General features: G+C 37.7%; 1 protein-coding gene across 1 annotated transcript in view; it reads right to left on the bottom strand.

Annotated features, from left to right (window-relative positions):
- rims1b (regulating synaptic membrane exocytosis 1b) overlaps nt 1–22,150 on the bottom strand; it is a 64,276-nt gene that overhangs the window by 11,506 nt on the left and 30,620 nt on the right. Inside the window, exons 4-21 of the mRNA XM_055041687.1 lie at nt 20,485–20,780; nt 18,878–19,761; nt 17,039–17,079; nt 16,779–16,889; nt 16,069–16,168; nt 14,693–14,816; nt 14,202–14,248; nt 13,407–13,522; nt 13,203–13,333; nt 12,848–13,019; nt 12,177–12,330; nt 11,970–12,026; nt 10,327–10,480; nt 8,897–9,013; nt 8,464–8,526; nt 7,989–8,066; nt 3,579–3,668; nt 300–400 (exon numbers count right to left, since the gene is read on the bottom strand). Of these exons, the coding sequence (XP_054897662.1) occupies nt 300–400; nt 3,579–3,668; nt 7,989–8,066; nt 8,464–8,526; nt 8,897–9,013; nt 10,327–10,480; nt 11,970–12,026; nt 12,177–12,330; nt 12,848–13,019; nt 13,203–13,333; nt 13,407–13,522; nt 14,202–14,248; nt 14,693–14,816; nt 16,069–16,168; nt 16,779–16,889; nt 17,039–17,079; nt 18,878–19,761; nt 20,485–20,780 (2,836 nt within the window). The remainder of the gene's footprint in view (nt 1–299; nt 401–3,578; nt 3,669–7,988; nt 8,067–8,463; nt 8,527–8,896; nt 9,014–10,326; nt 10,481–11,969; nt 12,027–12,176; nt 12,331–12,847; nt 13,020–13,202; nt 13,334–13,406; nt 13,523–14,201; nt 14,249–14,692; nt 14,817–16,068; nt 16,169–16,778; nt 16,890–17,038; nt 17,080–18,877; nt 19,762–20,484; nt 20,781–22,150) is intronic.

Below are 22,150 nucleotides of genomic sequence, written 5' to 3'. Positions count from 1 at the left end.
GAGCAAAATCATTTTCATTCCATTTCGATCCTGCATTAGAACTCTTAAATTTGGTCAAGGTGAATCCAAAGTAGAATATATATATTTAAAAATCAAAGGATAAAAAAAAATTAAGATAAAAACAACATATTTACATCCTTGTACATTTTCCAGACAATCTTAGGAGAGACAGGGCACACCACTCTTAACTTATAAACTCAACGTAAAGTTTCATTGCCAAATGTTGACTTTGGTGCAGTTTTAAACTGTTCATATATTTTTTGTCTGTTTTGCTTTACATTATGGCTTGAGAAACATACCGTGCTCTATACTGCTGCTCTTCGCAGGGAGCTGTGGAAGCTGACGACCCCTTCGACCGGATAACACAGTTGGAGGAGAAGGGCTGCCGTGTGGGTGTGTTCTAGCAATAAGCATCAAAGACAAAAAAAAAAAAAAAAAAAACAGATGGAAGGATGAGACATGTCTAGTCCCAAAATTAAATATTGACATATTTAAAAATGGAATCACAGGAGCAACAAACTGACGTCTGCAGAAAAGTTAGACAATAAAGGTGGAAGAGAAGGAATAGGAGTAAAGGGCAATTTTCTGGGAATGTTCTCTACACAGTCAAGGCTACACATATCCTAGAAGAGCACAAGGGGAAAAAACACCTGCTTGAAAACATGAACACAAGCACACATTGGGGGAGGAAAAGATCAACACAGGTAACGACATGCACCTGTCCGGCCGCGGCGAGTTAGGACAGGAACCGGACAGCACTGTCTGTACAAAGGGCCTGAGGGGGCCCCCTCTTCTTCTACTGCCCCTTAGGATAGAGGTGGGCTGAATTCGACTGCCGGCAGCAAAGTAAAAAAAAAAAAAAAAGATAAAAAAAAAGAATCAAACTATCTAAAGAGAGCAAAAAAATGTTGCACAAAGTTTCACTCCTCTTGGGGACCAGTGTTTCATACAAGGCATCAAATACATGTTACTGTGATTTTGACTATTGTGAAGTAAGAAATAATTTTACAGACATTAGGGTAAGACTCTTAGTATTCAGATTTTTAAAAAAAGAGATGCACCAATCAATTCTGTAAAGATTGTGCAGAGGTTCTACTTTCCTACTTCATTTACTGCAACAAAATGAAACTTTTACCATATTTAGTCTCTAAATGCATCAACCAACAACAAAAACTTTGAGGCAAATTTATCCAATTTGTGTGATGCATATGATTGGGAAAATCTTTTCTCAATTTTTTTGTATTGAAAACATCTACCTCTGTCTCAGAACCTACGGCAAGTTTTTTTATATAGTCCTTAAAAAATAACATCAGAAAGAGTCAAAAACAAAACCCACAAAATCAGAAGTGATATTATTTAATATCACTTCTGATATTGTGGGTTCTGCTTCATTTTTTACCAGCTCTGACCATCTCGTGATGAGGTTCGCACCAAACATATGGCTGTAAACATGCAGCATTCACGTTTAAACTGCAAATGACCTAATCGCACAACTGCAGGCTCCCTGAAGGTGGGAACTGCTGCAACACGATAAAATTAATTGCCCTCTCAGCACATAATATCACTATAAAATGTCAATTTGCCTGAATGCAAATTACACAATGGGACATGTGGGGTATTTTGTAATCTCATATCTGCAATTTTGATTAATCTCACATTATTTGTCTGTCACACTCACTAAACCTTCTTACATTCACCTCTAATAGGGGCCACAGAGTTGGGAGATCAGTTGTAGATCCACTATTTTATTATGTTTTATTGCACTGTATCACATTATGCAATGAAACTGGTAGACTTTGTTAAAGAATTATGTCCTAAAACTTTCTATTAAAATATTAACTTTATAAAGGCTGCTAAAATCAATAAAACTGAATAAACAGTTCATTTTATTTTAATTACTATTAAGTCCACAGTTATTCAAACTTATGGCAGCTTTAGATTCAAAACATTTACAAAACTCCGGGAAGTTTGTTTCTGATAGTTTATGAGGCAGGCATCTCTCAAAAAAAAAAGAAAATTAAAATATATGTAAATATAAAAGGAGTTGTTTACATTTTTTTTAAGACGGCTTGTTGAAAATGATTTATATCACACAGATTTTGTGCTGATTGCCTGGGCCAATTCAGCATCATATGTAGTGCTGCATATTTAAAGATCTCACCAAGCAGTTTAGATGTTCATAGTCATTCAGAATGAAGTGATGATAGAAATGAGAGGAAACTGATCAAACGAATGAATGAATGAGTGAGTGAATGAAGGAATGAATGCAAAAATGATCTTACCTGTCCAATTCAAGACACTGTCTGCTTTCCCACAGACAGTTTAGACTGGATGAATTAATACTCTCCCTGTTTTGACATCCAAAAAATAGAGGAAGACAAAGAACGTGTATGGAAAGCAGCCACACCCGAGATGTGCGCTGAACGTTGCCTGAGGATTAAAAAAAAACTAAGATCCTAAAACTGATGCTGTACTTTTTTAGGGAGGATTATGAAAGCAATTTAACTGAGAACTGCACATCATGTAAACTCTTTGTCTTCCTTAATAACAATGTTGAACCAAATAAAGTGCTTTAAAGCCAAAGTAGTGTTAAAAATGACAGTGGGAGTTCAGCACAGAAGCAGCTACAGCAGAATCAATATGGGATTACACAACTTTAGAGCACAAGTATTTACGAGAAAAGGGAACAAAACAGCATCAATCTCACGGTTTGTGATACGTTATATCAAGCTTGAGCTCTAAGCAACAGGAAATGCTTCCAGAAGGAAAAGTCAAGGAGGTTTAAGCAGCAAAGCAAAGCAGAAGCAAGAAGAAGGGAGAAAGCAGATGGGAGGGCAGGCCTGATCTACCTCTCTTCCTCTGAGGCCACATGCTCTACTAAGATCCTGGGGTTTGGGGGAGTCCTGCGGGGCAAAGAATTGGAGCACCTACAGGGGCAGGAGAAGGAGGAGCGTTCCAGGGTGAGAACACCAGGAGATTTTGTTAGTAAAGGCCATGAATGTACTGCACACTTCATAGCACAGTATCAGAGAGCTAGAAGAGACATGAACCATCTGTAGTCATACAGGACATCAGAACTACTGAGAAGCAGTTTGAGAAAAAGTTCATCATATGTGTTTGTACTTTTAATTTTTATGCCAGCTCATTTACATGTGAACACATAACCTGAAAATTATATCTGAAGGACTCCTCCAATGTGTACGGAGATAACTTTCCACAGCACAATGGAGGACTGAAATCACGTTTAAACAAATTAGCTTTGCTATAAAATCCCAATTCTTCAGTTCTTCAATTCAACAATGTTGGGAAAATGTACGTAAGTATTTAATACCACAGCTACTATTTCTGTAAGGTTAATGTGGACCTTAATGTGAAAGGTTTTTCACATTCTACATAAAGAATTCTTGTGCGAGTTTGGAGAGAGAATATGTAGTTATGAGGGGGCAGGGAATATGATATGAGAGATATGAATGACAACATGGCGTATCTTTAAAACAATTAATACTGAATCACACCATCCTTGTAAACACACATATGTAAAGTCGCTGTCATGCGTTGCACATTTTTTTGTCGGATACCTGTCTCTGTCAGAGGAGTGAAAGTTGGTGTCTGGTCTCAGACATGTGGTGCTGGCACTCCTCACTCTGTCCAGGGATGGCTGCAGGTCGCTGCAACGCCACAAAATGGCAGAAGAACAAGGCAGAGAAACAAAGATGAAAAACAAAATCAGCTAGATCCAATGCGAAATTATAAAGAGTAGAGTGTTTTATTAAAATGCAGGAAGGAGAGAGAAAGGGGAGACATAAGAAGAGCAGAGACAGAGATTTAAAAAGGTGCTGGTGGGGGGGAGGCAGAATCAGACAGTACAGTAACATGTAATGGCTCTGCTGCTACACTTATCATAGCAAGTCATTCGCAGCAACCAGATGCTGGGAGATCACTGAGATGGTAGGCTGATGAGTTACCGTGGAAACCAGGTGTCAGAGGCAGAAGGATTGGTTTGTATGAGTTCGTATTTGGTTCACAGATATTTGTATACGTCTGTGTGTTTGTCCCATTTCGTTTTCTGACATCAAGTGGCTTTAAATGGATGCCATCGTGTGACATTGCATGACCTAAATGTTGAAAGTGGCAATCCTGCAACTAAACAAAGAGCATGCAGCGACATGGAAACAGGCAAACTTAGAAATAATTGGATCATGTTTGAATCAACAAATGCAATTTACAAATGCAAATAACACGACACATAAACACAAATGCATTCCCACAAAAGGACAGAAAAACAAACCAACTAATTTAGCTGGGGTCTGTCTTGATGTTTGTTTTTCTTGTCTTAAGTACTGGTACGAATTAGGCCTATGGGAAGAAATTTATTTCCATTTGACCAGATGTTCAAAGCCAAACATCTAAATCTACTCATCTTCAATGCAAATATTAGTTGTAGATGTTATTAGATAATTTGTTTAAATCTCAACACCAGTAATTCACCTGTACATTCAATTGCAGTGCAAAGTTTGTGTGATGTGAAAAACAAATATAGAAATAAAACATTTAGTAAGTAAACCATTTCAGAAGTCTTTCTACTTTAAGGTTGACATAAACTTGTAAAACTCAATTAAAACATTAACTTACATCTTTCTGAGGAAAATGAAAAAATTGAAATTTACGCAACCTGATTGCACACCTTTAAACTAATACTAATTGTTTATTTAATAATTTATATCTCTCCTGAACAGCTTCAGTATATTTTTTCCTTTGAGTTTTACAGATTATAGCTAAGATTTAAAGAGGGAAAATGAAATGGTTTATCTTGGTATAATTTTTTTTAAAATCACAAAAATCTCACATTTTAAAAGCTATGTGCATATTTATTTTCATGTAGTGTTAATTACAAAAGTAGATCATTAATTTAAAACTGGCACAATGCTTCACATGTTAGAATTAGCTGTCGGTTGAGAGTAAAACCATGTTTCAGACTGGTGAGAGAATGAGAGTGGAAATGTGTGAAATTCGCTCTGTTCTTACCTAACCGTGACCTCGTCTGTGAACCTGAGAACACGGTGTGTGAGGATGCTACGAGGCAAGATGTCGCCCCCCTCTTGTCTGGCATATGGCTTACTCTTTAGGCATGCAGGGAGGGTGGAGCTGTGTACCAAATACCCACATGCAAAGAAAGGCAAAGGAAAACCAAATGACACATGCAAGTCACAGAGTGAAGCAGCAACTCAACAGGTGAAGGTGGGGTTAAGAAATGAAAATCTGCATCACAATATCAAGCATCAAGTGCACTAAACAAATGTTTGCAGGTTTGTTTTTTGTTTTTTTTGTTTTGTTTTTCATTTGTTTTTTCTTTGCACCTAAATGCATCAGATCGTCTCAGTATCAGACAAAAGCAATTTTATTTACTGAGGAAAAGCAACAAGTCAAACCAACATGCCACAATGTGAATCATACTGTTTCCTTGATAAATCATGAGTTAACTGTTAGCCACATTTTCTGGAAAACTGAGTTCAATTATGCAAGCCACACAGAGATCTAATTATTATCCAGACGTCCACAATTAAGAAATCCCTTAAAATATTACAGAAAGCATTATATCCACAATCTGAAGCAATTCAGGAACAGAATTGAAAAACTTATTTGAAATCTATCTGGAAAATGCAATTACAGGCCAGATGTAACTGCATCTGGCCACAGTCCAAAAATTGAGAAAAAATAAGACAGTAATAAATTTTCCCATGAACAGGAGGCTTCATAAATTTTTTCTAAGACCACATTGCAAACTCATTCAGTTAAAAACAAACCCAGAGCAATATGTAAAGCAGCATTCCCTAATCTTGGCTCCCAACAGAAAGGATTTGCTCCCCTAGGTTTGATCCCTAGTCAAACCCTGATCTTGCACATCTCAAGATACCTTTTATACCTTAAAGCATCAACATCCAGAAGCTCCCTCCTTTATATCTACTTACACAATGGTCTTCTTTTCCCTTCCACTCTGCATTATAATATTAAGGCAAACTGGTGGAAGTACATGAATGCATTAAAATAAAAATTGCTCACACAACCTGCTTGACAATATTGCCAAGATTACTTCATATTTAATTGACTGTGGAAGGTCATAAATCTAAACTCCACCTAGTCAAAGTCTTAACTTAAATATGATTGAGAGGCTGTAGCAGGTTCCTTCACCATGGTGTAAACATTTCCTTGCCACTTATCACATTCTTGATGGCAGTTGTTGCTACCACAGGTAGAACAACCAGTTTAAAAGATGATTCCTTTTTCACTTAGGGTTAGACTGATTTTGTTCAGTTTTCCACTTTATAAATGAAATCCTCATTTGAAAATTGTTGTTTATTTGTATTCTTTCAGATTGTCAGTGTCTGACAATAAAATGTGTTTTGTAATCTGGGGGAAAACCAGCACTGTAGCTACATAATGACATATTACTCAGTGCAGATGAGTTTTCTTTAAGCTCAGATCGCCTTCAGAGTTTTAAGATAAAGGAAATACTAAATGAACACGAAAGCTAAACTAAATTCCATCTGCAACTTAAGAGCAAGGATTTCATTACGTAAAGGCACAGAGATAGTTTATCTAGTTGGAGATTATGTGTAATGCTTATTACATAATAGAATCTACAGATCTATTTCTTGAGCGAAAACTGCAATACTGTACATTTGTGTAATGTATGTACATACAAGTTAAAAGGTGATAGCTGGAAAGTTTATTCTGTTTAATATGAGAGTTTTTGCCTCCTGTTAGTTATGTAGCTATGAGAACAGTAGTGTCAATAATGAGAGATTAATTTTACGCTGAGTCAGATATGAAAAAAAATGGAAACGCTAAGAGTATGGAAATTGATACTACAGTCATTATCTCCTAGATATATAAGTGCAATAACTATGCTTCGCAAGCTTTGCCTTCAGACCTACGTGACTCTGCTTGCAGGACCATTTATTTCTGACTTTTCAATTTTGATTTTAGCATCTTTTCTTGGTTGAAAGAAATGTTTCATAATTATTCTCATATACTTTATATATTTTCTCAGATACTCATCTCCATTTTTTAGTGGTTATATATTGGTTCTTAACTAAAAAGCCATTGCTAAGTTAACCAATGTTAAATGGAGACTTCATTGCCTCATTTTGTTTCAGCTCTCTGACACACAACTCCAGGTAAGATGGTATAAACATGTGTTGAACATGTTGTGTACTTCATTGACAATTAGTTTTCCGTGTCAATGAATGAAATATTCAGCAGAATTGGCACTCATAATTCTGACATTTGCTGTTTGTAATTTTGAGACCCCAAAAACAAATATTTGAAATAAATAGCAATTTTTTCATATGCAAAGTGTTTGGAAGCTATTTGCCAAGAGACAATCTGTAGTGAGCGTCAATAAATTGGGACCAACAAATGGTACAGGTTGTGTTTGACTTAAAGAGCATTTCTTGAATAAACTAACAGCAACATTATACAATATTTCTCCAATAAATGTGATCAAAGGGATTATGTGTAAAGCTTCTTACATAATAGGGTTACTTTAGTTTCTCTTGTCAGTTGGTCAAAAGGCTCAAAATAGGATCAGAATCAAAACTTGTAGAAACAGGGTAGTTCATAAAATCTTTAGAAAATGTAGATATTTTAAATAATCTCATCTTTACTGTACTAAAATGTATACCTTCTAAGAGATGAATTGATATACAATGGTTTAGTAAAGGGGGACAAGATTGTTTGCTCACAACATTGAAATTGTAGTAGGAAGAGATGAAAGGGCAACACATAGGTATGAAATAGGTGTACAAATTGATGATGGGTGAATTAATCCAGTCTGCCTTCTGTGACATTCTGACCACAACAACAACACAGTGGAAGCCTTGTTGTACCAAAAAGATTCACCAGTTTCACAAATGAGTAATTGAAATAAGACAAGCACAGAGTAAGGAAGGAAAGACAAGATTGCCTTCCGAGTGTAAAACGCTTACCTGTAAATGTCTTTATGGATACCATTTACTAAAAGGGGCATTTTTGGGGGAAGCGTGTTGCTGTATCTATCTATGCTCCTGGTTGAACGAGTAGAAATCATGCACATTGAAAGCAAGACAAGAAAAAAGCGGAAAACAGAGAAAATATCTCAGAGAAAATGCTGGGAAATGAGAAAGAAAGCTTTGTCTTCTTTCAGCTCATGGAGAGCGTAGGCTTTTATATTGAATAAATGTGATTTGTGTTTTTTATAAGACAGTAGTGAAAATCTAAAAGAATTCTAGAAAAGAAATTCAAAGTATGCTGCAGCAGCTAAGCACAAATGCAAAATCCTTTGATCTCATGCAGATGCAGAAAATCAGAAACATTCAACTCATTCCTTATTCACAAAAAAAAAAAAAAAAAAAAACCTCTGTTAAGATGAAGTTGTTAAGGTATGATGGCAACCATTAAAACACAGCTGAATGGTGTTTGTACCTGTTGGTATGTAGGCACTCTGCACTCCCGCCTCGAATTGATCTGTTCATCTCCAGGACCTCACTGTCAATGCCATGACGATGAGTGAACGAGTGCAAAACGACCCAGGAAAACACACACACAAAAAAAAAAACAACAAGATGGCAACGCAGATGAGCAAAGTGAATTTATGAATGATAGAAAGCAGGGAAAATATTTTTTATATTATAGTTATGTCTAAGACAAACACAGTCAGACGTATTAGTAGAATTAGTTTGGTGAAAGCAGATTACGAAAAAAACAAGCAAATTAAGAGGCAACCTTCACAAAACAAATCTGATGTTTAACAGATTTAGGGGTCTGTAGCGTAAAATGTTGTGAACGGTTACTGATAAATTACTCTTTTACATATTTTTTCACTTTGAAGTTTGAAGACATCTCAATAGTAGTTTACCTGTCCTCTGAATACTCGTAGTCTGAGTCGCCGGAGCGCTGGTGCTCCAGGTCGGACTCGTGGTAGTGTGTCGGGGAACGTGAGTGGTTGCGGTTTTGGTGAATCTCATCCAAACTCCTGAAGAAAATTAACACATTTACATTAAAATATATGTAATTCACTACCAATTTATTGAATAGATTATGGATTATGACTGAAAGAGATTGATTATTATAAATAAGAAACAAAAAAAACATTTTCTTAATTACTGGCACGTTAACAGAGATCCAAAGAACAAGTCCTGACGTCTGTGATACAGCGACTTGCAAAATGTCACTCAGACTTTTCCACATTAAGCTATATTAAACCCCTTTTTTAAAATTAAAGGGATAAACTACATTTAAGACTTCCCAAAGATTTTCTTACCGCTCTTCCACAAGGATCAAATTTGTGAAGCATGTAGTTTCCCTGAAAATACAATTTCTCTAAACTTGTAACAGTTGATGGGACTGCTGGTTGTTTCCCTACTAATGCTCTCCTTTACCTGCCTCATCAGTTTAGATGGACAGAAACCCACATCTTTGTAGATTTGCAGTACTTTTCCTTTTTCAGTTGTTTGAATGAACAGTCACCCATGAGATCCTTAATAGTTTGGCTATTGTTCGATACCCTAACTCTCCTTTCAACCTGTCCACATCGTTCTACCTGAACTATCTGCTATGTTTCTTGGTCTACATGATGCTCTTTGTTCACTAATGTTCTTTAGACCTCTGAGGCATTCACAGAAAAGCTAGGTTTATTCTAAGAATAAATTACTCACATATGATCTTTTTACTAGATTATCTCTGAATGCAACTGCTTACACGTGGGGCTTTATTTTGGATACAGTAGAAGAAGAGGTCCTGAATACACATGCATTGCACCTTTTTAAGAATTGCATTTGCAAAATTTAATTAAAAACCACACACCATCTTTCTACTTTGCTAGTATTCACTGCTCTGCTTTGTGTTGGTTTATTACATTTTGATAAAATACATTGATTTTTATTGTAATATGACAAAATATTAAGAAAGGCTCAAAGGGTATACATATTTTACAGGGCACTGTTGCTAAGCATTTTTAACTTTAACCGAGGAACCATGTCACAGGAATACTAATAGAAGCATCGCAATCACTTTTTAAGAACTTAGAACCTCTGAATTAGCAGAGATTCTGTGACATATAACAACATAATATGGGAAAAATATCATCAGAACATTATGTATGGTTTATTTGGTCTTTAAATTAGAACTATCCTTGAAAGAAGATGTTGATACAGTTCAACGCAATGCATTGTAAAAATAAATAGAGGAAAAAAACCCACACAGCTCACTTGAATTTCTCAAAAGTAGGAAGTTATGACTACATGCAGAAATAAAAGGCAACATGAGACACTGTTGTGGGAAGCTGACCTTTGCATGGGAACGTGTGGGGGCCGAGACCGAGCCCTGCAGGTGTCCTCTCTGTGAGGAGACACGGAGCGGGAGCGGTGCTGGATGGGGCGCTGCTGATCGGGGACAGCCAACGTGCTGCTCCGATCTCTCTCACGGGAGTTTCGCTCTCCGCCTTCGCACAAGCACAGGAGGTGGACACGCATGACACAAAAACATCCTCTGGGGATTTATATTTATCCAAACATAAATTCACAATCAAGAAATAGTGAGCCCACTCAGATCAAACCTTTTCATGTCATTTATAAATGACGCATCATTTGAAAAAGGTATTCAATTTACTGCTGCTACAACAACTACTACTACTACAGATGCAAATCTTTTGCTGGATGTAGAACATCACACCAAGATGTTTTACAAGCATATCAAGTGCCTGACTGTTTCTGCAGTGCCTCTTTCAGGTCAGAGATTTAAAAATGTATGTAGAACTAGATGAACTACTAATCAAACATTTAAAATTGTAACTTAAAATGGCCATTGTTTTGGCCAAGTGATCAAATTTGGACAGAAATATTTTGGTTCTAAACTGGGTAATGTATTTAGCATTTCTAGTGAATTTTTGTTAAGTTTTCTGGGGGTTTATGTATTTTGAGTACGTCTTTTTGTCTTAATGAGTAAACATTTTCAGACATTAAAAATACTTGTTCATTCTCGCGTCCAGTTCCTTGATAATACCTTCCTTTTGGAGTCAGTTCACCTGAAATTGCTTAGTTATTATCTTCCTAATCATTATGCCACCCGTTTATCTTTCAGGTTTCTCTACAATTTTTCCGTTGATGTTGGGTTTTTCTCAGGTCTTCTGGTTTTTCCTGTGTTTTATACACTTTTCTTCAAAATAAAGTTACTGACTCTCTGAGTCTACTTTTTTCTGGGGCCTGGAGTCTCTAGAGATGGTTGTACAAAGAAGGATTTTTCATTAAATGAAAAACATTGCAGACAACCCTGAGTATCAACTTCATGTGGAATTGATTTTTGGTCTGCCATCCTTTTCATACTGCCAATGAGCACACTGTTGCTCCCTTAGTCGAAAACAACCCTTATGGCATCTAAAAAGGGCAAATTTAACTTTGAACATATACGACTCAGCAATCAGGTGCACATTAGACTGGTGCGAACTAAAGCTACTGCAGAAACAGACAAACAACAAAGACATTTACTGCAGGTTAAAAAAGTAAAACATAAAAAGTAAAAAGGAGGTCATCCTCATTTGCATGTTGTCTCCTCTGAAGTGAGCCACAAGCTTGTAGGACTAAAAACATGCAGGGGATTGAGAACAAAGGAGCTCTGCAGACTAACATGCACTCAGTGCTTCAGTAAGTCTACAGTCCAGCAGAGGACGAGAAACAGTTCACTGCAGCTTCTGGAAAGGTCAGTACAAACTAAAGGGCACAAGATTACTGTGGGCTGCTGCAGGACATGATGAATAGTAAAAAAGTCACAACAGAAATGTGTATTTCAATGTGATGGTGAAAATTAGATGTTTAAATTATTTTAAGCAGTTTCACATGAGGAGAGGAAGGATGCAAGAAGAAGCTTCTCACCAAGTGCTGGACAATTACAAGCTACTACAAGGAAAAAACTCAGTAATCATGCCCCCCACCCACCTTTAGTCCCACCTATCAAACCATCATCAAACTCTGAATCAATGATGCGATGAGACCCTGCATACACATAAACAGGGTAAGACGGGGAAAAGTTGGGATGTCCTGACACAAAGGAGAAAGCTAAGAAGAGGGAGAGGTTAACTGGTGCAGACTCAAACACATCGCAGGTCCAATAAAATGTGGAAGACTGCATCGTGAAGGACATACTCTGTAGTTTCTTGCTCGGACTGTCTCCATGGACGTGTCGGCGCGGAAGGTATGGAGAGGGCTGAGGCAGAGGTATGGAGGACACGTCATGAGTCTGGAGTTTGTACCAGTGGGGGGTGTCGTCCAATAAGGCTGTCTCAAGCTCTATTAGGATCTGACAGGACAGAGACGGAGGACAGATGATGAGAACATTGGAGAATAAGAATTGAGAATCAAAAAGCGAGTGTTTTGTGTGTCATCGGAGTGGTTGAAAGACTCAAATCTTGACAAATCGGGGGGTTTTACCTGTTGGGGTAACAAGTTCATTTGGTTGAGTTACTGACTCAACCAAATTTCTCACAAATTTAAAGGAAAAATGAAAAGAGCTAGTACAGAAAACTTGCTAATATTTGTAAAGGATGTAATGACTATTTATCTTTGAAGTTAAAAATAAAATAAACATTTGAATGACTTTAACTTGTACTTTTCAATTTGTTCAAGCACCCATTGCTTGAGACGAAAAAAAAAATAATAAAACGTTTTTAGCTGTAAATTTTGTCCTTTGGCAGAATTTCCATGAAAAAATGTCAGCACAGCATTATTTGTACTTTTTCATTCATTATGAATTTAGCAACATCTAAGCAATGTTCTGTCCGGTGATCTGTATGTGGACATTGTGAAGCATTGCCAACCTCGCCCAGAAATTCGCTCTCTTCCTCCTGCACTCTGGGCTGATCCCAGACAGTGATTTCCAGCATTCGCTCTCTGAAGTCCCGCCGGTGAACATGGGAATAAATGAAAGTCTGGTTCCACTTGGGCTCAGAGCTCTTCTTCACCGTTTTAGTCCGTCGTTTACTCTTGTCACTGGAACCCAGAAGAAAAACAAGCAAAATGAGTTCAAGCGGATGATCTAACCTTTAAAATGTAAAATGCAAATGTTATACTTGTATAGTACAAGCGCTGGGGGATGGTATTGTTAGCCCAATACATGCAAGGCAGGGTGGTAAAAAAAAAAAAAAACAGATAAAACACAATAAACCTCCTTACCTCCGATCCGGCAGGAAGTACATTTTGACATATGGGTTTCGAGGTCGGCCGTCTGGTCGAGGTGGCAGGTCTATGGCTTGAAGGACGTTGACAATCAACTGGTGACCCACTTTGTCGTACCACAGCTTTACCTAAATGATGTCAAAATGTAGTTACCCTACAGTGGAGTAAAACCTCAGACCAAACACTTCTTTCTTTACTTACAGAAAGCTGTCCAGGCAGCACAAGTGGAAGGTCTCGAAGGGTGCCAGGACTGGTGGGGGACATCACCGATATAGAGGGACGATCCATCTTCTGTGACTCAAAAGAACTGGAGCCAGCTGAGAGACGAAAAGCAAAGGTTCTGGTGAAATACTGTGAAAGTAAGATGCAGAGTGAACAGTAGAAAAAACGAGAATATTTTGAAGACAGTTTCTGAAGGTCCTTTCCTTTTGACTCATAATATCCAACAACAATACATGATTCATACTTTTTACATTGAGTTTACCTCAGTTTTGAGTTTTCAATCATGCCATTGCATGAAAAAGCAAGGAGTTTGTTCTGAAAAGTATACTGAGCAATTCAAAGCCATTTATAAAGATGGAATGTGCAAAGCTCAAACACATTGCTGATGTCAGACACATTTTCTAAACAGGAGGATTTAGGGGCAGAAACCCCTAATTCTTACAACAGTAATAGATACATTTCCTGAAAATGCGCACCTTTTTTTCCATCAAAGTGAAATCATCTGAGAAGTTTGTAGCTGTGCAAGAAATTTAACCTGAAATTCTTCAAACATCTTTCTCAACTTTGCAAGTAATTAACCACACTGTTAGAAGCCCAGATTTTTTTTTCAAAGCCTTTGTAAAACTTTTTTAGAATGTAATAAAAATACTTGACATTGAAATGAAGAACATGTTTGTTCACAGAAATTAAAACTGTGTTTCTAAGTCACCTTCTTCATATAATGCACTGCTCTCCATTAATGGCTGGCAACAACAAACGGCTAAAAACACTTACTGGACTCTAGTGGAGGGTGTGGGGACCCTGGGATTCTTGGGATGTCTCTGTAGAAGGTAACAGGTTGGAACAAATTCAAGTTCAAACATAGCTATGTTGTTCATAGATTTTATGATCATGTTGAAGTGTTTCTTTTTTACAAAATGATGTGGAACAAACAGCTCAATTGTGAAGAGTATAAAGGCCATCCATAAAAATGGACTTAGGTGACACAGAGGGTTGGAGAGGAAAGAAAAAAACATCTGGAAAAGAGGATTTTTCTGATGGATCATCAGGATTTTAGGGAGGTCACACTGTAAAGGGACTCCACCCATTCAATCTACTTACTGATATGCTCTATAGACTTTTCTCAAAAGGTTTTTGGACATAATTCGACTGATGGAGCTTTTATACAAGAGGAAAGATATCAAACACATCTGTTAGAATAAAACCTGTCCCATTACTCCTCTACTTTAAATGCAATAGTTATATAATGTGAACAACTGTCTTACCCTATTGGCCTTGAGACTACAATCTCCACTTGAGGTTCAGCTTTGGATTCAAGAATGATGTTGTACACTTCTTTCTTGGTTGCTCCTGGCAATGACTTCCCATTCCACTGTAAGACCTCGTCACCTGGAGATCAGATTACCACCAGATGATGCAATCCGAGTTTAGTTTTCATATGTGTGTCACATACAAAGTTGTTATATGATGAAAAGTGTGACATCAGGGACGAACTGTCTTGAGAGACTGTCAGGGTTTTCCTGTTGGGCTGGTGGTTTAGCGGCTGGTGGTTTAGCGGCTGGTGGTTTAGCGGCTGGTGGTTTAGCGGCTGGTGGTTTAGCTTGTGGATCACTGTCATGATCCACAAGCTATGCCTTAAACTTTTCCATATCAAATGCCTTCTCTATCTCTCCTCCACTTAAGCAGATCTCCTCAATATGCGGCCAGGGAAATTTGTAAACACATGAACAAGCACTATGACGAGACTAGCCGGCTGACAATGAAGTGTGGAGATCAGAAAAGTTCATCCCATTAAGGAATGAGATGAATTTTTTATATATTTTTTAATAGATAAAAAAAAATGTTTTCTACATATTTGTTAAAACTGCCACTATGTTGTGACAGTATAGTATGAGTCAGGTATTCTGTGAAAAAACAAAGCATCTCTCCCTTCTCCCAGTGTTAACTACAGAAATACACATCTCCATCAGAAACAACCAATCAGTCAGGAGGAGGGTCTCTATCTCATAACATACTGACACGACATGACAATATGTTTTACCAAATATGTAAAAAATACAATTTCTTTTTTTAATAAAAGTTACATACCAACTTGAAAGAAATGTTACATTTATTTTAATTTATTTCTGCTAAAATTATTAAATAATATTTAACAGTAATCTCATTCTCAATAAACAAATGTTAAAATTCTAGACCACTACGCTCTGTGTTAAAGTTAAAGCATTTACCGTAATTAAATTTAATTTAAAAATACTTTAGTGATCGCAAAGGGAAATCATTGCCCTCACTGGTTGGAGTCCTGCTTGTGAAGACAGTGGATCTTATTGAATAAAAAATAGCTTTGAAATATAAAAAGTTGAATCTTGATATTGTAGTAGTAAACATTGCAATATATTCTCCATGTTACAGACACAAAATATTAGTAAAATAGAACATGTGCCAAATTCAAGGCATAAAAAACTTGATCCAATAACTAAAAACATTTGCATATTTTCAGCAGGAAATATACATCCAGTGACTAGTAGGTTTACAAGACAACTTAATTTCAAGAATTTTCTAGAAAGGCAATCACTTTCTAGGACAACTGAGTCTGCTTACGTGAAAATAATTCTTGGTTTAAAACAATGAGTTAATCTATTACCTGCACGTAGATGTCCCACAACATCTGCCAAGCTGCCTTTTTTGACTTTGGTGATAAAGGCCCCAAGTCTTCCAGACTCTGTAATCTTTCCTCCTACAACCTGCACACAGTATGCAGTAATCAATGCAACTAAAGATAAACACGTGTATGAATTTCTCTCCATCTTGTTGTAACATTAGTCCTTTAAAGATAGAAATGTTTGTCAGCTGACAGAAGGCCGACTTTGTGATTGTCTTTATATGTTTTTGAAAGTTCAGGTCAAAGTCTATTCACAGACTTAGACTTGAACTTAAGGCAGGCCAGTTCAGTAGTTTCTGGCTGTGTGCTTCAGCTGTTACTCAGTTTTGTTTCATCAGCAATAATTATTTTGCTGAAACTATTGTTTTGATTCCAAATCATTGTTGATTTCCAATATTCACATTGATTCGGTCTATGCATCTGCTCACCATTTGAATGGTTTCATCGTCACATGGTGACAAACTCATCTTAATTTACAACTTTCCATGGGTATTGTGACAATCAGCCTTCATCTTTAGATCAGATTTGAGTAGAAACAATTTTAGGTTTAAATACACTATTTAAATACAGATCTCACCTGATGTACAATCTCAAAGATTATACAGGCTCCCCAGGAAACAGAACATTTATATCTTCATTTTAAGGACAAAGTTAACTCTGAATGCAAAACAACAATGAAGTTGTGCTCTCACTTTGAGGCCCAGTAGGGAGCCGGCCTCGCGGGGCATGGCCGACCTCTTGCTTAATGTGATGCGTCCAATCAGGTGGTCACCCTCTTTGGACGGCTGCCACGTAACCGGATGCTGTGAAGACAGAAAACAAAGGAAAAAGCATGCGAGAGTTCAGATTATTCAGGGAAATGACGTGCACATATTTTAGTTTAAGTAAATGTGATTCTTCTCCAGTAGGAATTCACTCACAGTAGTGGCCATTAAAATCCTTTCATACTTACATGCCATACTGTAGGATCTAAAGGATGACAGTCCAAATCTCCTGGCAGGACAAAGAGCAGGACAAGTAGAGATTAATATCTTTGCTTTATGGCTACCTGGCTAAACCTTTTGAGCAGAATGAAACAAAAACTCAAAATAAGCAAGTGATTATTAGTATGAGATGTGCTAGTTTAAAAATTCTCTGACAACCATTTTTGAGGACTACTGCTTTAATTTATTTATTCATAATTCCTTGGATGTGCATCTATTTTTGAGTGTTTTTTAGCACTTCATTTTGCTCAAAATGTTTAGCCAGGTACATACAAATAATCCACTTCAGGGTTGAAGAGTTTAGATGTAGTTTTGGAGCTGCAGAAGATCAAGTGTGATCCAGATACAAAAAAGTGGTAAAATCAACCTTTATTGAAGTTTCACAAATCGGATAAAAGTTTTACAAATCCCAAACATGGTTATAAATATTCTGCTATTAGAGACAAATAATCTAGGCCAGGTTTGAAGAGTCTACGTGTTGCAAAGTCGATTAAAGCTGCAGAGGTTAGTGAAAAATTAGGTGGAATCGCCATTTAGCCATTTCCCAAATCGGAAGCTAGAATTGGAAACCAACTTCAGCTTCATTCATCTTACCTTAGATATATAATCTAATTCTGTTAAATACAATCATCAACATCAACCATAATGCCTGGTATAGTTCTGTTTTTTTTCAAAAAAGACTATATTTTACTCAAGCAGAACCATATTTACAAAAACCTTTTAAGCAATTTTAAAAACAGAAAAGATTTTTTAAACCATTTTTCTCTTTTGAGTTCCACTGAGTATTTAAAACGGCTAATCATCGGAATCTACACTATTTACCCATTAGTGTCCTCTGAGTTACATTAATCTTGATTAAAACGGCCCAATTCTGTGACCAATGAGGTGATTAGCTGATTGGGCACAACTAACCCCACCTGCTGGCCCTTGAAAGTGACTATCCCAGCAGGTCTTATTTTAGCAATGCTGAGAGTGCAGTATACATCATATAGCCACAACCAGGCATGATTTCAGATGGTAGTCCATGCTTGGCTGTGGCAGCTGGATGTTTGCAGAGCATTACGTAGCCAGCAAGCCAGTGACCTAATTCCACAAATCTGCTGGCCTAAATCATTGGGACTCTTCAAATAGACGAAAGCTTTTCTCAGAGCAGCAGACTATATCCGCAGCACACAGAGGTGTAGATGACGCACAGATATAGTAATGCATGCTGTGATGAGTGGCTGCAACAACTCTATCACTTGGCATTGACTTTTACAGTCAAGACACTGAAAGTACTGATAATGTAACAGTCTCAGAGATTAGAATCTCACTCTGCTTCAAAATTATTAAACAATTCATTTTTAATGAAAAATGTTGTGGTAAGAATGTGGCTACAATTCCTTATAAAGCTAAACATGCATCTAAATGATCCTGTCTTGATGCATCTCCAGGATCACATTTCTTCTGGTTACAACTCTGTCATAGGTTGAAAAATGTGTCTGACCTTTAAAACAATCAATCAGTGCTGTCTGCAAGCCCTGCAGATCAGATTACAAATACCTATGCAACCATTTACTCCATGCATGTAAATGGAGTTTTGCCATGACTTGGAGGATGATGAGAGGATAGCAAGTGCAAAGATCAAATTTAGTTTGAAGGCACTAAACAAAGAGAGGCAGATGGTTATAACTAAGAGAAAAGGCAAGATTCAACAAATAGCTATCACAATGGTAGTGCAATAGTATTCAAAAAGGAAAGGTGGGCATGGGAGTTCAGAGAGATTTAGATTAGTAAGTTAGTGGACTGAACACATCTGTCTGACTGACCTTTCTCGCTGACGCTTTCCATGTCCACGTCGTCACAGCTGGTGTACTCGGGCGTGGAACCGCCCTCCTCTTCTGAGCTGCTGATGGACATCTGTCTCTTGTTGATTCCGCGCTTGCCTTTGTATGACCGAGGAGGGGGCGGCCGCAAAGAATCAGACTGGTCTGAGCTCTGCGAGTCTTTCCTCAGCAGGTGGTCCCCACCCTTGTCCCTTGTTGTGCCAGTCTCTGGACGGGAGTTGTTTGAGCCCTGATCATTAGACACCAGCCCTCCAGTCTGAGGCCCTGATTTCCCTCCACCTCCTGGAGGTGGTGGTCCTCCTCCCATCCCCGCGGTCCTGTCAACAGGAAAGGCTCGGTGGTTCTCATTGAGGCCTTTGCGCTCTCCTTCACCACCTCCACCCCTCCTGGTCAGACGGTTTGGAGGTACATGACCTCCTCCACCACCTCCTTCACCTGGTCCCAACCCAACCTCATTGATCGCGAGATCACTGTGCCGTCGCTCGTGCCGTACTTTGGACACCTTTGCGTGCATTCGCATCTCCTGCTCCTCTTTTTGTGGTTTTACAGGATACCTTGCCAGGTTGGGGTCACTCCGATAACGATTTTGGAACTCTTCTTCACGGCGCTGCCTCTCCCTCTGTTCCTCATCCTCCGGATGTCGGCGGTGCATCCCTGAATGCCTCAAGTTCTCCTCTCCATCCTCATAATCTTGAGAATGTATCTTCTCCAGTCGCCGTCCTTCTCCAAACCGTCTTTCTCTGTCTCCAGTGCTCACACGATCATCCAGGGATGACTGAGACTGAAGCTTGCCAGAAGGTCTGCGACCACTGCCCCGTCCCATCCCTCCCCTACCGTTTTGCTCATGAAGAGATACTGGCCTTTTTCTAGGTGAGAAGAAACAATACTTGTTGAATCTAAGCATACATTTCTAGCAATAACTATTTAGATCCTACTTTACTTGTCTTTTTATTGCAAAAAAAAAAAGTTTGCAGGCAATTCATAATTCATAATCAAAGGAAAATTTACAAGGATAAGAAATGTTATGTGGATGACAATATTAGTTATAATATCTAATTTGTTTTATACAATGCCTCTCAATAAAACCAAAGCTTGTAAATGTTTTAAGGAGCTTCTTATGAATTCAGTGATATGACATTGCCATCCTCAGATGAGTTTACAAAGGAACAGATGGTAGGCTCACCCCCAAAGCTATGGAGGTTTGTGCAAAGAGCCAATGAATGAGGATCGTAGTGTCCTATTTTTGTGGAAGGTCTGTCTAACTGGAATTAGGGGCCGAAGGTTGAGGGTTTTGTAGATCAGGAGAAGATTATTTTAAATGTTAGTAGTTGAGTTTGGAAATCCTGGCGTTTGTAAGTGCTTTGTAAAAATTCCCAGTGAGGACTTCAATCTGTTCAGTAATGTGAACAAATTGTTCAGTAATCTGAACAGATTGTAATAAAGGTCTGGATCAATATCTAAAACTTTTGTTTCACAAGGTATTACTGAACTTTTTTCCCCGAGTGCTCTTACTGTTAACGTGGAAAATGGTGGACATTACGTATAAAGACAAAAACATATAGAATCCAATTTTTCAATTTGTGACTTACTTTTCTTTTGGTGGTTCACTTTGGGAGCGAGAGCCAGGCATGGTGTCACCAGCCTTGGCTGGGAGGACTCCGGCGGGCAGCTGTGTCCCGTCCAGCAGCCCTGTGTTTGTGCTGGAGGGAGGAGCTTGCGATCTGGAGCGGAGAAGCTTCCTGTCACGCTGACCCTCACCTCTTGTGGCCGGGTCTTTCAAGGAGGTGCCCAGGCTCCCGGGCCGCGCTCCTGACCCCGAAAACCATTCTCCTGATTTGGTGAGAATCTCCTGTTGTTTACGGCACAGGTTGCAAACCCACATTACCTGAAAGGTTGAAAGGAAACACATGTTATACAGACTCATAAAAAAAGTCACTCTGTGAAATGTGTCATTTTACACCAATCATCAGTTAGTTTGAACCAGTAAGAAGAATATTTTGTACAAGACAACCAATGACTTAAAGCAAACAATGGCATCATTGTTCCACTCAAATTTTGTGGTAATTTACTTTTGTGGTTCCATTGAGTAATGTCTATGATAGAACCCTGCTTATGACTTTGAAAATTAGTTTCAACTGAGTTCACTTCATTCATATTGTACCAATGGGCAACATCGTCTCAAGGAATTTTATTAAAAGAAAATGAATACTCAAGTTTTAATCAAAAATTAGATGTTTAAAACTGCCTTCTTTATTGGAAAGGTAGAAAAGGCAATAAAACAAACAACACATGGGGAAAACACAACACATTAAAAAGCATATGCAAAATATTTTTTGCTGCATTTTTTTGCTGGATAATGATGAACTATCCCAAAAAGAGATTTGAATAGCAAAAGGAAATATGCCTTAATATCCCGTCTTCTCTGAATGGGTACGTCAGTCAAATTTTATTTGAGACGTTAACTTTTTATGACTATTTCCAAAAGGCATAAAAGTGCTATGCTTCAAAAAAGGTCATTTGGCTAAATGCATGAAATAGTTTGTTGTTGAGAATCATAACCTGAAATAGGAAAAATTACTAGAGGGTTTAAAACAGCAAAGGGGCAAAATAAACTGATAACTCCAGAGAGAAGCTTATTTTTTAGATATAAACTTAATTTAGAAATAATTTAACTGAATATCAGTTACATACCTTAAATTTTCTTATTGCAAGTTGTGGTGATTCAGGCATAGCAAATATTATAACAAATAAAAAACTGCTTAATTAAAACTTATATCACTAATGCATTCTGATAATACAACAAATCTGTAAAATTTCAAGTCATTTTAGGTCACGCAAAGATAAATATTTGGTTTTGTGACCAAAAGTATTTTACATGATGTTCTTTTAAGTTTGATGTTGCTGGAAGGGAGTGTTTTTTTTGCGATGCACAGTAAATGGATGCATAGTTTGTTCTCAAAAAATGACACTGGTGCATTCAAATTTGATAAAAGGACATAAAGGATATTTCATTCTTCTTCACAAAACCTCTGCAGACTTCTAATACTTACATGTAGCCATGGCTACTGAATATCACCTCACTTCGACAGCACAAAAACAGGATTTATCTCCCTCCGCATTTATAATCCCCCTGGTTTATTTTGCAGAGAATAAATCCAAAGAAGCAAAGAAACACAGACGTTCCTATGTGTTCCGCTGCATAACCGCTGCACAAAACAAAAACACCTCCTTGGCCTTTAAAAAAAATACAAAAAG

This window comes from Poeciliopsis prolifica, unplaced genomic scaffold, assembly GCF_027474105.1.
Source record: "Poeciliopsis prolifica strain line A6 unplaced genomic scaffold, Auburn_PproV2 SCAFFOLD016, whole genome shotgun sequence".
NCBI classification, from domain to species: Eukaryota; Metazoa; Chordata; class Actinopteri; order Cyprinodontiformes; family Poeciliidae; genus Poeciliopsis; species Poeciliopsis prolifica.
The sequence above is the reverse complement of the archived record's forward strand: the minus strand, read 5'-3'. Positions and strand labels throughout refer to the sequence as shown.